This window comes from Phoxinus phoxinus (genome assembly GCF_949152265.1).
Source record: "Phoxinus phoxinus genome assembly, chromosome: 18".
NCBI lineage: Eukaryota > Metazoa > Chordata > Actinopteri > Cypriniformes > Leuciscidae > Phoxinus > Phoxinus phoxinus.
The window spans coordinates 9006300-9020965 of record NC_136893.1 but is presented as its reverse complement, the minus strand read 5'-3'; the positions used below and the strand labels follow the sequence as shown (position 1 = coordinate 9020965).

Sequence of the window (14666 nt, the reverse complement as noted above, 5' to 3'; positions counted from 1 at the left end):
TTCCTGCACTTAGATCCATGTTTCTGCCTGTCATCCTTTGGTTGTTACACATAGATGTGATAAGCCTCTTAAAGGGGTCATGAACTGGCTTTTAAAAAAAATGTTTTATTGTCCGAGGTCAACTTACAACATTTGCTTGGTTTTTACATTTTAAAACATCAAAATTAATAAGTAATAGGCTATTTTCCACCCTGGTTTTGAGCCTAGCTCCAGAAACACTTGTTTTTATGCCACCTTGAAGACTTGGAAGTAAACACCCTAAAACATACACGGGACATTTCACCATGGTCAGATTGCAAAATAAGCATATTAGAAATTAAGAAAAAATATAAAAGTGAATTTTGCATCCAATGACCCTTTAAGTTGAAAATTGTATAATTAAGTTGCTTAGCTTATTTTGATTAATGTGCACTATATTTTACAGTTAAGTGTAACATTTATTAGACACTCCACAAAAAAAAAAAAAAAAAAACGATAGACCATTTGTAAAGCATCTGGATTCTTTTTTATTTTGCTTTCCATCATTGGTTGACAGTCATAAGGTGTATTTGTGGCAGGAGGGTCAATAACAGCTGTATGTCACTTCCAGATACTTATAAACACCCACACATGGATCAGAGAAGACAGAATTTGAAGCATTTAGTTGACAAGACTTCTTCCCGTCACACCTTAAGAAAAATTGGAAGAATTAGAAAAGATTGTCTATTAGCTCTTGTATCATTCTACGGTCTCAAACTGAAGTCCATGTGTAAAGCAGCTATTTAATACACAGAAAAATTATTCTCAATGTACATTGTCCCTTTGAAAATTTGTATAAAATTTGTATAAATAAAATTTCAAATATAGCCGAAGACAGTGTGACCTAAAGTCTAAAGTGTCTCTAGATGAAGTGCATCTGCTGCTGTACCTGGAACGCAGGCTGCTGGTCTGAGGAGAGTAACAGTCTGGCGTGGTTGCTAACGCATGAGGGCAGGTAGCGAGATCTCGCCTCCCATAATTAGCATGATGAACATGAATAACACCTTTACCTTGTGATACACAGACATTGATATCAATTACTTATAAAAAACAAAACAATTTGTGCCAACACGTACAGCAGCAATGATCCATTCAAAGCATTGTGGACAAGAGGCCATTCACACTGATCTCAGCATATAACATACAGAAAGTAAAGTACTTACAACACTTTATGACGCTTCGATGATTTTCACAGGTTACACTTGTTTCTAGACAGAGGTCAGATATACAGTAACTACCAGTACAAGATATGCAAATATTTGTAATCATTTGCAGGCCTTTATTTATAAAATATTAAACTTAAGGTGAACTTACTTGCTGGGATACAGTTATAAGATACATCCAGGTATTTATAAGTCCCAACACAAGGATCAGAGAAAACTGAGTTCACTGCAGGAACAGTACAGCTCTTTCTTCCATCACACCTGATTCATGGACAGACAAATCACAGTACTTATAGCGTTAATATACTATAGACAATATGCATCTTGTGCTTAATGCAAAAACTGAAATTGTAAACTTATTTTCCTATCGGTTAAACCTACCGAGCGGACATTATAGAGAGGGACGCTTCTGTCCTGCAGAGTTTATTTGAGAGCTGATTAGCTGGTTTCCCACTAGCGCACGTTTTGCAATCAGTCCGCCCATAGTTGGCTTTAATGACTTTTATGAATCCTGAATCTGATGTTTAAAGGGAAAAACAAAAAAACACAGAATTGTGGTAGTTTAAGCACAGTCCATGTGGTTGGAGACACAAAAGCTTAAGATACACAATGTCCTATAAATAAAAGCAAAACGTAAATGACTATTACTCACCACATTTGGGATGCGCAGATTCTCCTTCACAGACCACCATTTTTTTCACCATTTTTTTTGCTTCTGCACCTAAAGAGAGGAAACAAGTAAAATTACTTAAACATTCTGCACTCAAAAGTCTATTTAATGAGACTACACATGTATTAGTCAGTATTGCCTTACCATGTTGATACAGGAACAGCAGCACTGAAAGTCCAATAAAAACAAGTTGAAACATTTGAAATCATGCAAGTTGAATTGACTCTGAATCAGTACTTACAAGTGATCCAGCTTAGCTTTTGCACCAGCATGTTGAATGTGTGAACAGAAGGAAAGCCCTGGAATTATTTTAAGGGGACACATGAGCACACAATATTTATAACAAAAACAAAAGTACAAAATTGGAGTTCAGATGCTCTGAAATTTTCTAAAACACATTTTTTCACTCTCAAATTATTGCAGTATCGTTATACTTAGCCCACTGATAGGAGCACCATTGAATCCAAGTGCAAGTTATTTAAATTAAGAACAAAATAAACATGAACATGATACTCACCAAACAGTAGAGAACAAAGCTTGATAAAAGACTATGGAAACATGATGCCTATGTATACACAAGGACTAATGAAATAACGAGACACACCTAAAAGTAATCAACACAATGAACCAATGGGAAGACACAACTGAAAACCACATGACGAGTTCATAAACCAATAAGAACATGACATGGCAAAGGAGCCAAATGCACAGGGAGTGCTTCTCATTTCTTATTTGTGGATCCTTGTTGCCTTTCCTCGCGTCTCAGCTCCACCCACTGTAGGGTGTGAGGGAACGCTGCAAGGAAAGAAAAGGAGGACGGGGGAATCGAACTAAAGCTTATTTATACATTGGGGTTATTGATCACTCATCAGAGGATCTGCCCTTATGTTGTTGAAGTTTTGTTAACATTTTTTTAAATAATAAATAATAATAAAGGCAGATACCCTGTTGAAATAGATGTGTGGTTTATTTAAACTGCAAAGGTAAAGGATAAAATAAAATGATTGTGACCGGTGTGAAGAGGGAGGAGAATGTGTAAGGATACACATGTGTATCCTCGCTCATGACTCCTCAGGAATCCTCCTCACTCCTTTTTTTTTTTTTTTTTGCTTTATTGAAAATATCAAGATTTATGGACAAACATGGCTGCATAAAATCCGTTTCTTCAGAATAGGATACAGAGAAAATATAGCCAGAGGGAGCAGCTCTTAATACAAACAGGATATATATATGTAGTCAAAAATAAGGATGATTTATAAAGAAAAAATAAATATTCAAATAAACAAATTCAAATAGATAAACGGTAAGAAATTAGGGGAGAATTCAGTCTTTGTTCAGCTATTCACCTCAGTGGGAAAGTGTTTTAGGGTTTCATATATTTTTGGTGCTTTAGGACCTTTCAGAGATTTTATATAAAGTTTAAATTCATTTAAAAAACAAAAAACTAATTTGGGAGATGATTTCACAATTCTACATTTGTGAATGAAAAATTTAGCTAGACATACAATTGTATTAGTACAGAGCTCATCACCCTTGCTTTGCAATATCAATCCAATTATGTCGTCACTGGAGACAGAGGTTGGGAATGAAGACATCTGTGAAGACAACAAAGTGGTTAGTGCCATTTTTATCCAGAACAAAGATCCCTTGAATTGATAGTGGGGCCAATTGTGGTTATATTGGATAACATGCCAAAATGTTTCTTGTTAGAAAGAAATTTTTTTTGGGTAGTGCTCTATGTAATTTTGTAAAGTCTGATTTTAAGGGTTTGAAATTATGTTTGATGACATAATTCATTGTTCATTGTTCATAATTTAAAAAATGTCAGTTGGTATCCATTAAGTTGGCTATGGACCATATATTTCTACATTACCAATCTTCAAAGAACAGAGATCTGTTGCGGTGCAAAACATATCTGTTGTTCCAGAGTACAGATGTGTGGGGTGAGAAGTTACATATAACATTTTACTCTGACAATGATATGGGTAATTTGTCAACATTAAAGTCCACTCTAAGAAGATTCTGTATTCTGTAATCCTCCAATTTTCTTGAATAAGGTCTTTGGAATACAATACCAAAAGCAGTTGCTGTGTTTGATCCAAAATTTTAACCAATTTATTTTTAAGGTTCCATTAAGGCAGTCAAAACCAATAACTTTTAGTCCTCCATCCTTTGTGTCTTTAACCATACTGCTTTTCTTCATATAATGTGGTCTGTTTCTCCAAATGAAGTTTAGGTGGATTTGGTTGATAGATTAAATCAGTTTGTTTGGAATGGCATTGGAATAGGCTGGGTAAATACATCTCGATAAACATTCCATCTTAGGTAAATTCGACCTAGTATTGATAGGTCCCTCTGTAGCAATATATTTAGTCTTTTTATTTTTTATTTTTTATTTTACCTTTATTTTACCAGGTAGGCCGATTGAGAACAAATTCTCATTTGCAACGGCGACCTGGCCAAGATAAGGCAAAAACATGTGCAAGACAACAGTGTTACATAATAAATACACAGAACACAAGAGTGCAAATTTACAAATTACAGTGAACACAATAGGACAATATAGGGTCAAAACAGGATAAGATCTATGCGAGTCTGTTAAGCAACATAATTAAGACTTGGCGAGAGTATTTTAAGATTAAAAATAATTATTTTACTGGATATATAAAATGTATCTTATTAAAATATATCTAACCAATAAGTCAAGAAACTCAGCAAGTATGACAGTAGTGCAGGTGAAAAAGTCCACTGTGCAAAGCGGATATAGCATAAAAGAGAAAAAGATTGGAGGCAATTAACAGGTACATAGATCGGTCAGATGTTCAGAAAGGAGTAGTTTAAAAGCAACTGGTGATATGAGTTTTTCAAGTTTTAAAGTTTTTTGTAATTCATTCCAGTCATTGGCAGCTGAAAACTGGAATGATTGGCGGCCGAATGTTGTGCAGACTTTCGGGGTGACTAAGGCAATATACCTACTAGATCGTAGACTGCGAGTAGGTACAGCAATAGTAACTAGACCGCTTAAGTACAGCGGGACTTTACCAAGCAAAGACTTGTAAATAAGTTGATACCAATGAGTTAAACGTCGCACAGTTAATGACGGCCAACCAGCTAGTGCATAGAGCTCGCAGTGGTGGGTGTTGTAAGGAGCATTTGTAACAAAACGTATGACGCTATGATAGATAACGTCCAGTTTTTTCAGCAGAAAATTTGAGGCAATTCTATAAATGACATCACCAAAGTCAAACATTGGAATGATAGTCATTTTCACCAAAGCCAGTTTGGCAGCATAAGTAAAAGAGGCCCTGTTGCGGAAAAGAAAGCCAATTCTAGATTTAATTTTAGATCTTAGTTTGTTAATGTGCGGCTGGAAGGAGTCTTGACTTGCATTCTTTAATTTTATTTTACATTCAGAAGTTGGCTTTGTTTTTGGTCCTTGGAAAGGTAAATCCCCAGGTATTTAATTTCCGATTTATTAGGGATATTACAGATGTCTTTCAGTGAAGTGTCGTGTACAGCCAGCAATTCACACTTTTTTAAGTTTAATGTTAGGCCTGAGGCTTTGGAGAATTTTTCAATTTTGGCAATAGTTGATGAAATTTGGTATCTATCTTTTAAGAATATTGTTGTGTCATCTGCTAGTTGGCTGACTATTATGTCTGTGCCAAGTACATTTTAATATAGATTGCTAGCATTTCTGTGGCTAAGATGAACAGCTATGGTGAGATGGGGCAACCTTGAGGAATACCTACATTAATCTTGAAGCTTAGGGTGGTACCAGGTAATAGGACACAGCTACTAATATCTCAATATAATCCACCAACCAATTCTCTAAACTTGACTCCAAAGCCAAAGTGTTTGAGCGCCGAAAGAATAAATGGATGCTCCCTCCACGGAGTCAAATGCTAGAAAGATTAAGGAAACCATCATCCTCAATTTGGCTTCTATACTCAATGATGTCCATTATCAATCTTACAGTATGTCCATTATCGTTATTATGGATTGACCTTCCTTTTAAGAATCCTGACTGTGTATCTGCAATAAGATCCGAAATCCCTGTTTGAAGACGAGAAGTGAAGATGTAAGTTAGGAGTTTGTAGTCTGAATTTCTGAGTGTAATGGCCTGGGTCAACTGTTATCTATAATTCTGGGATCTTTCCCAGGTTTTGGAATTGAGACGGTAACCCCATGTGTCATTGTTGGTGGAAGCACACGTTTCAAATATTTCGGTAAAAACATGTAGTAGCAGCAGGTCTCTTAAATCTACCCAAAAATGTCTGTAAAAGACACCTGTGAGACCGTCGGATCCGGGGGATTAGTTAAGAGAGAGACGACCAATTACAGCGTCAAGTTCTGTAATTGTTATTTGATTATCACATGTTTGTGTGAGGCCATCCTCTACTTTAGGAATATGTTTTGCTATATCATTAATTTTTTTTGACAGTCCACGTTAGAAAATTTAGAGCTATAGAGCTGGCTATAGACTTTCCAGATTTCTGAATAGATCAATTTTTCATCTGTGACTTCATTATTATCAACCATCTGATGCTATTTTTTTCCTGTCTTCTTTTTTCTGGATCTAATGAAGCCCCCTGGGCCTTACGACTGTAAATTTCATCTAGTTTAGGTTGGAGGTTTAATATCTTCTGTCTATCGTCTTTAGTTGGGTTTGGCCCATTGCAGTACATATTTAACTGATTAACTTTTTTGCCTTTTAATCATGATAGGACAGTATGGGATAAAAAAATTCGATGAGCCAGGACTTGAACTCGGGTCGTCCCAATCCCAAAAGTGTTACATGTCAGTGCTTACACTTTTCACACTAACATCCTAACACACTATCTGATTTGCGCATATGTTAACATCAAGTTAACGCAGATATATGTGTGTTACTGATTGTGTATTGTTTCGTGTTGTACATGTCCTCACCATGCCCTTTTTCTGTAATTTAACATTTACTGAGTTATTAATTTCTCTTTTTGTTGATTTATGTATTGTTAAGAACTCAAACCATGTTAAACCAAGACCGGTAACCATGTTAAATGTTTATTTATTGAAGGTAAACAATGAGTCCGCACACCAGAAAGTGCTCCTAGGCAAATTTAATGATTGCTCACCGCATGTAACGTTTCGGGCCCAAGCCCTTCATCAGACATGAAACAAGTGGGGAGACACACCTCCATATATACAGCCCTACATGATCACATGATTACCTACAACCATGATTAGTCACATGACCAATCAAGTGAAAAAGCAATTACATCTAGAAAACAGGAAAATTATTCACCAACATTTGTAATACGAAAATATATTAGGGGAAAAAAATATATTAGAAATATTTTAGAAACATATCAAAAATATATATTAGAAACATATTAGAAATACATTAGAAATACCCTAAAAATACATTAAATGGCTAAGAGAAGGCATGCAGTGCTTAAAACATCGTCTAGAATTTAAAAAAAAAATGTCTCTACCACTGTAGGCAGTAGTGATAGATGAGCAAGAGTATAGATACATAAGGAAAACCGCAAAGGTGTGTAACATCTATCATATATCAAGTCAGCAAGACAGAACCTCAACCCTTACAATCTTACACAATTACAACAGTTATTTACAGAAATGTACAGAAATTGTTACAGAAATGGCCTTAGGTCAAAATCTTCATTCAACCCTTTTGGAGCTAAAATGTCCAGGGTATAGATCCAGAATGCTTCTCTTTTGAGTAACAGACAATTTACATCTCCTCCACGGGAGGGCTTTTTCACAAGTTCAATACCACAGTATCTGAGAGAGGAAACGTTATGAGAGGCTTGTGAAAAATGCACCGCTACTGGATTTTTGATGTCATGGTTACGAATGTTTGATCTGTGTTCTGAGATTCTTGTTTTCAGTGGCCTGGTCGTTTTACCAACATAGGCCAAGCCGCACGGGCATTTAAGTAAATAGATCACATTCTTCGTGTTACAGGTGATCACACCTTTGATGTCATAAAGTTTTTCAGTGCATGGGTGATTGAAGGTGGTAGTTTTATGTGTGAAGTTGCATTGAGGGCAGTTGCCACATCTATAATTCCCAAAGGGAATAGACTGCAAAAAATGTGGTGGAGTCAATGGTGGAAGATGAGCTCTCACCAACATGTTTTTGAGATTAGGTGCTCTCTTGTACACAATGCGAGGTGACGAAGTGAAGCATTTAAGGGCTGGATCAGAGTCAATAATATGCCAATGTTTTTTAATGATGGATTCGAAGTCTCTGCCAATAGGTGAATATTGGACAATACAGTTAACTCTAGACTCAGAAGTTCTGGATCTGATGTTGCTGAGACAATCGGTTTGCGATATATTTTCAAAGCGATTACGTGCTTGGGTAATCCATTCATGTTTATATTGTCTCTGTTGAAAACGTTTTTCTAAGTTAGCTGCTTGAGTTTGGAAATCACTATCAGAACTACAGATCCGGCGAATGCGGCTGAACTGAGACAAAGGCAGACTCCTCTTGAGTGGAATAGGGTGAAAGGATTGTCCATGAAGAATAGAATTTCTGTCAGTGCTTTTTCGGTACAAGTTGGATCTCAGTTTATTCAAGACTCTGTAAACCAGGATGTCTAAAAAGTTCATCTTGTGTTTGTCATATTCCATTGTGAATTTCAAATGGCAACTGTTAGCGTTGACAAACTCATGGAACTCTTTTAACTGAGTCTCAGAACCGGTCCAAATGAAAAAAATATCATCTATATACCTCCTCCAGTTGGAAATTGAGGGTAGATGTGGGTTGCATAGTTGATTCAGGATGATTTCCTTTTCAAGGAGTCCGCAGTATAAAGATGCAAAACTTGGGGCCATTTTTGCTCCCATGCTCGTACCTGACACCTGGAAGTAAAAGTCAGAGCCAGAAAGGAAATAATTAGATGTGAGAACAACTTCAATGAGGTCCACAATACAGGAAGTGCTTGGGGTGCAGCTAGAGCGTTGATTTAAAAAGAATTCTACTGCCTTTAACCCTCCTTCAAAGGGTACGTTGGTGTAAAGAGACTCAATGTCCATGGTCACCAGGAAGCAATGTTCATCTGATAATTGAATAGATTGTATCATATTAATGAATTCCATAGAGTCTTTTACATAGGATGGAAGAGAAGTGACAAGAGGTTGGAGAAAATGATCCACGAATGCTGCAATTTTCTCTGTTAAAGACCCAATGGCTGCCACAATGGGCCGTCCTGGGGGTACATTTGTGTAGGTTTTATGGATTTTGGGGAGAGTATACAAAACTGGAGTGACAGGAAAGTCTACTACCATGAAAGCATGTTCCGGTTTTGTAATTTCTCCCATTTGTAGGAGGGAATCCAACTTCCCCCTGATACGCTGTTTGAACTCCTGTGTGGGATTATAATTGAGTTTATTGTAGAAGATCGTATTGCTCAACTGTCTCTGAATTTCCCCATCATATGCTGTCCGGTCTATGATGACAATAGCACCACCTTTATCTGCACTTTGGATCACCACTGACTTATCATTTTTTATAGAGTTCAATTCCATTCTCTGATCTTTAGACATGTTATTGGCTACCTTATAATCCCTCTTTTTACCTAATAGGAGGGAAACATCCTTCTCCACTAGTCTGCAGTAAGTATCTATTGATGCATTTCTTTTATGAGGGGGAATAAAAGTGCTTTTACCTCTAAAAGGGGTCCTTGATCCAGCAGGAAGCCTGGTACTTAGTTCACTCTCCCGTTCTAACGCCACGGATAAGTCTTCTGAGTCCTCAGTGCCTTCCGTCACAGTGACAGTAAAGTTGGAAGGGAACTTATTTTGACTACTGAAAAATTCTTTAAGTCTCAATGTTCGAAAAAACTTATGAAAGTCTACAATTGTATCAAAATCTTGGCAATGTGTGGTGGGAACAAAAGAGAGCCCTTTACTTAAAGCAGTCAAGCAAGTGTCAGATAGTGGTTTGCTGGATAGGTTGATTACATTTTGTACCTGTTCCGTTTCTGTGTCATTGTTTACCTTCACTATTACTTGTCTGCCCAGCACCCAGTTTTATTGTTTTGGATGTGCGTGCTGCACCTTTGAACTCCATTGTACGAAAAATGTTTATTTATTCCAATTAACCACTTGCATAATAATAAATTGTCATACTTGCATACTGGAACATTTTACCTTACCAAACAGACAAAACCCGGTTACAGTAACTGCCACCAGAATCCGACGGCTATAAACCAGCTGTCGGAATCCGTTCCCCCACCCTCATTTTGAGAGGTTTTGATGAAGTGGCTTAAAAAAAGGCTGATTACATTTTTGTGTGGATGGAGCTTAACTGCCATCAGTTTAAAGAATATATTTTGCCTTTTAACCATGATAGGAAAGTATGAAAAAAAAACAACAACAAAAAAAACGATGACCCGGGACTTGAACTCTGGTCGTCAAAATACCAAAAGTGTTAAATCTCAGTGCTTAGACAGCTAGGCTATAGGGCACAACTGCAAAACAAAAACGTTTGTTGATTATTTGAACCTCACTGCTAAGAAATATGAGAGGGGGGGAACAGAATCCGAAGGCAAAAAAACAGCTGTCGGAATCCGTTCCCCCACCCTCATTATGAGAGGTTTTGATGAAGTGGCTTAAAAAAAGGCTGATTAAATTTTTTTGTGGATGGAGCTTAACTGCCATCAGTTTAAATAATATATTTTGCCTTTTAACCATGATAGGAAAGTATGAAAAAAAAAAAAAAACGATGACCCGGGACCTGTCGTCAAAATCCCAAAAGTATGAAAAAAAAAAAAAAAAAACCCCCGATGACCCGGATCTTGAACTCTGGTCGTCAAAATCCCAAAAATGTTAAATTTCAGTGCTTAGACAGCTAGGCTATAGGGGACAACTGGAAAACAAACGTTTGTTGAGTATTTGAACCTCACTGCTAAGAAACATGAGAGGGGGGGAACAGAATCCGACGGCAAAAAACCAGCTGTCGGAATCCGTTCCCCCACCCTCATTATGAGAGGTTTTGATGAAGTGGCTTAAAAAAAGGCTGATTCAACTTTTTTGTGGATGGAGCTTAACTGCCATCAGTTTAAAGAATATATTTTGCCTTTTAACCATGATAGGAAAGTATGAAAAAAAAATAAAATAAAAAAAACGATGACCCGGGACCTGTCGTCAAAATCCCAAAAGTATGAAAAAAAAAAAAAAAAAAAAACGATGACCCGGGACTTGAACTCTGGTCGTCAAAATCCCAAAAGTGTTAAATGTCATTGCTTAGACAGCTAGGCTATAGGGGACAACTGCAAAAAAAATGTTTGTTGAGTATTTGAACCTCACTGCTAAGAAACATGAGAGGGGGGGAACAGAATCCGACGGCAAAAAACCAGCTGTCGGAATCCGTTCCCCCACCCTCATTATGAGAGGTTTTGATAAAGTGGCTTAAAAAAAGGCTGATTCAATTTTTTTGTGGATGGAGCTTAACTGCCATCAGTTTAAATAATATATTTTGCCTTTTAACCATGATAGGAAAGTATGAAAAAAAAACAAAAAAAAAAAAACAATGACCCGGGACCTGTCGTCAAAATCCCAAAAGTATGAAAAAAACCCCCCAAAAAAACGATGACCCGGGACTTGAACTCTGGTTGTCAAAATCCCAAAAGTGTTAAATGTCAGTGCTTAGACCACTAAGCTATAGGGGACAACTGGAAAACAAACGTTTGTTGAGTATTTGAACCTCACTGCTAAGAAACATGAGAGGGGGGAACACAATCCGACCGCAAAAAAACAGCTGTCGGAATCCGTTCCCCCACCCTCATTATGAGAGGTTTTGATGAAGTGGCTTAAAAAAAGGCTGATTCAATTTTTTTGTGGATGGAGCTTAACTGCCATCAGTTTAAAGAATATATTTTGCCTTTTAACCATGATAGGAAAGTATGAAAAAAAAAAAAAAAACGATGACCCGGGACCTGTCGTCAAAATCCCAAAAGTATAAAAAAAAAAAAAAAAAAATCCGATGACCCGGGACTTGAACTCTGGTTGTCAAAATCCAAAAAGTGTTAAATGTCAGTGCTTAGACCACTAAGCTATAGGGGACAACTGAAAACAAACGTTTGTTGAGTATTTGAACCTCACTGCTAAGAAACATGAGAGGGGGGAACAGAATCTGACGGCAAAAAAACAGCTGTCGGAATCCGTTCCCCCACCCTCATTATGAGAGGTTTTGATGAAGTGGCTTAAAAAAAGGCTGATTCAATTTTTTTGTGGATGGAGCTTAACTGCCATCAGTTTAAATAATATATTTTGCCTTTTAACCATGATAGGAAAGTATGAAAAAAAAAAAAAAACGATGACCCGGGACCTGTCGTCAAAATCCCAAAAGTATGAAGAAAAAAAAAAAAAAAAAAAAAGCGATGACCCGGGACTTGAACTCTGGTCGTCAAAATCCCAAAAGTGTTAAATGTCAGTGCTTAGACAGCTAGGCTATAGGGGACAACTGCAAAACAAACGTTTGTTGAGTATTTGAACCTCACTGCTAAGAAACATGAGAGGGGGGGAACAGAATCCGACGGCAAAAAAACAGCTGTTGGAATCCGTTTCCCCACCCTCATTATGAGAGGTTTTGATGAAGTGGCTTAAAAAAAGGCTGATTCAATTTTTTTGTGAATGGAGCTTAACTGCCATCAGTTTAAAGAATATATTTTGCCTTTTAACCATGATAGGAAAGTATGAAAAAAAAACAAAAAAAAAAAAAAAAAACAATGACCTGGGACCTGTCGTCAAAATCCCAAAAGTATGAAAAAAAAACAAAAAAAAAAACGATGACCCGGGACTTGAACTCTGGTCGTCAAAATCCCAAAAGTGTTAAATGTCATTGCTTAGACAGCTAGGCTATAGGGGACAACTGCAAAAAAAACGTTTGTTGAGTATTTGAAGCTCACTGCTAAGAAACATGAGAGGGGGGAACAGAATCCGACGGCAAAAAAACAGCTGTCGGAATCCGTTCCCCCACCCTCATTATGAGAGGTTTTGATGAAGTGGCTTAAAAAAAGGCTGATTCAATTTTTTTGTGGATGGAGCTTAACTGCCATCAGTTTAAATAATATATTTTGCCTTTTAACCATGATAGGAAAGTATGAAAAAAAAAAAAAAAAAAAACGATGACCCGGGACCTGTCGTCAAAATCCCAAAAGTATGAAAAAAAAAAAAAAAAATCCGATGACCCGGGACTTGAACTCTGGTCGTCAAAATCCCAAAAGTGTTAAATGTCAGTGCTTAGACAGCTAGGCTAGAGGGGACAACTGCAAAAAGAATGTTTGTTGAGTATTTGAACCTCACTGCTAAGAAACATGAGAGGGGGGGAACAGAATCCGACGGCAAAAAAACAGCTGTCGGAATCCGTTCCCCCACCCTCATTATGAGAGGTTTTGATGAAGTGGCTTAAAAAAAGGCTGATTCAATTTTTTTTGTGTATGGAGCTTAACTGTCATCAGTTTAAATAATATATTTTGCCTTTTAACCATGATAGGAAAGTATGGAAAAAAAAAACCAAAAAAAAAACCGATGACCCGGGACTTGAACTCTGGTCGTCAAAATCCCAAAAGTGTTAAATCTCAGTGCTTAGACAGCTAGGCTATAGGGGACAACTACAAAAAAAAATGTTTGTTGAGTATTTGAACCTCACTGCTAAGAAACATGAGAGGGGGGAACAGAATCCGACGGCAAAAAAACCAGCTGTCGGAATCCGTTCCCCCACCCTCATTATGAGAGGTTTTGATGAAGTGGCTTAAAAAAAGGCTGATTCAATTTTTTTGTGGATGGAGCTTAACTGCCATCAGTTTAAATAATATATTTTGCCTTTTAACCATGAAAGGAAAGTATGAAAAAAAAAACAAACAAAAAAAAAACAATGACCCGGGACCTGTCGTCAAAATCCCAAAAGTATGAAAAAAACCCCCCAAAAAAACGATGACCCGGGACTTGAACTCTGGTTGTCAAAATCCCAAAAGTGTTAAATGTCAGTGCTTAGACCACTAAGCTATAGGGGACAACTGGAAAACAAACGTTTGTTGAGTATTTGAACCTCACTGCTAAGAAACATGAGAGGGGGGAACAGAAACCGACGGCAAAAAAACAGCTGTCGGAATCCGTTCCCCCACCCTCATTATGAGAGGTTTTGATGAAGTGGCTTAAAAAAAGGCTGATTCAATTTTTTGGTGGATGGAGCTTAACTGCCATCAGTTTAAATAATATATTTTGCCTTTTAACCATGATAGGAAAGTATGAAAAAAAAAAAAAACGATGACCCGGGACCTGTCGTCAAAATCCCAAAAGAATGAAGAAAAAAAAAAAAAAAAAAAAAGCGATGACCCGGGACTTGAACTCTGGTCGTCAAAATCCCAAAAGTGTTAAATCTCAGTGCTTAGACAGCTAGGCTATAGGGGACAACTGCAAAAAGAATGTTTGTTGAGTATTTGAACCTCACTGCTAAGAAACATGAGAGGGGGGGAACAGAATCCGACGGCAAAAAAACAGCTGTCGGAATCCGTTCCCCCACCCTCATTATGAGAGGTTTTGATGAAGTGGCTTAAAAAAAGGCTGATTCAATTTTTTGGTGGATGGAGCTTAACTGCCATCAGTTTAAATAATATATTTTGCCTTTTAACCATGATAGGAAAGTATGAAAAAAAAAAAAAAACGATGACCCGGGACCTGTCGTCAAAATCCCAAAAGAATGAAAAAAAAAAAAAAAAAAAAAAAAAGCGATGACCCGGGACTTGAACTCTGGTCGTCAAAATCCCAAAAGTGTTAAATGTCAGTGCTTAGACAGCTAGG

General features: G+C 37.2%; 1 protein-coding gene across 2 annotated transcripts; it reads right to left on the bottom strand.

Annotated features, from left to right (window-relative positions):
• Positions 1-421: 421 nt before the first annotated feature.
• LOC306985749 (L-rhamnose-binding lectin CSL3-like) lies at positions 422-2461 on the bottom strand. Of its 2 annotated transcripts, none has more exons than XM_079588355.1 (9): positions 2369-2461; positions 2093-2150; positions 1996-2019; positions 1834-1902; positions 1563-1698; positions 1333-1442; positions 1182-1226; positions 908-1028; positions 422-668 (listed from the first exon to the last, which is right to left on the bottom strand). In XM_079588355.1, exons 2-9 carry the CDS (start codon positions 2121-2123, stop codon positions 563-565), a joined length of 642 nt encoding a protein of 213 aa, XP_079444481.1. In that variant the 5' UTR covers positions 2124-2150; positions 2369-2461; the 3' UTR covers positions 422-562. The 2 variants fall into 2 exon arrangements, with proteins under 2 accessions (XP_079444481.1, XP_079444482.1); XM_079588356.1 differs by lacking the exon at positions 2369-2461 and adding an exon at positions 2286-2366 and having other exon boundaries at positions 486-668.
• Positions 2462-14666: the final 12205 nt, after the last annotated feature.

Bases quoted from the DNA above. Each gene is read 5' to 3' on its own strand.
- LOC306985749 (XM_079588355.1), bottom strand. From the start codon at position 2,123: ATGCTGGTGCAAAAGCTAAGCTGGATCACTT. The intron at 1,699-1,833 runs GTGAGTAATAGT...TTTAAACATCAG, and splicing joins ATCTGCGCATCCCAAATGTG to ATTCAGGATTCATAAAAGTC. The intron at 1,029-1,181 runs GTAAGTACTTTA...GTGTATCACAAG, and splicing joins TCGAAGCGTCATAAAGTGTT to GTAAAGGTGTTATTCATGTT.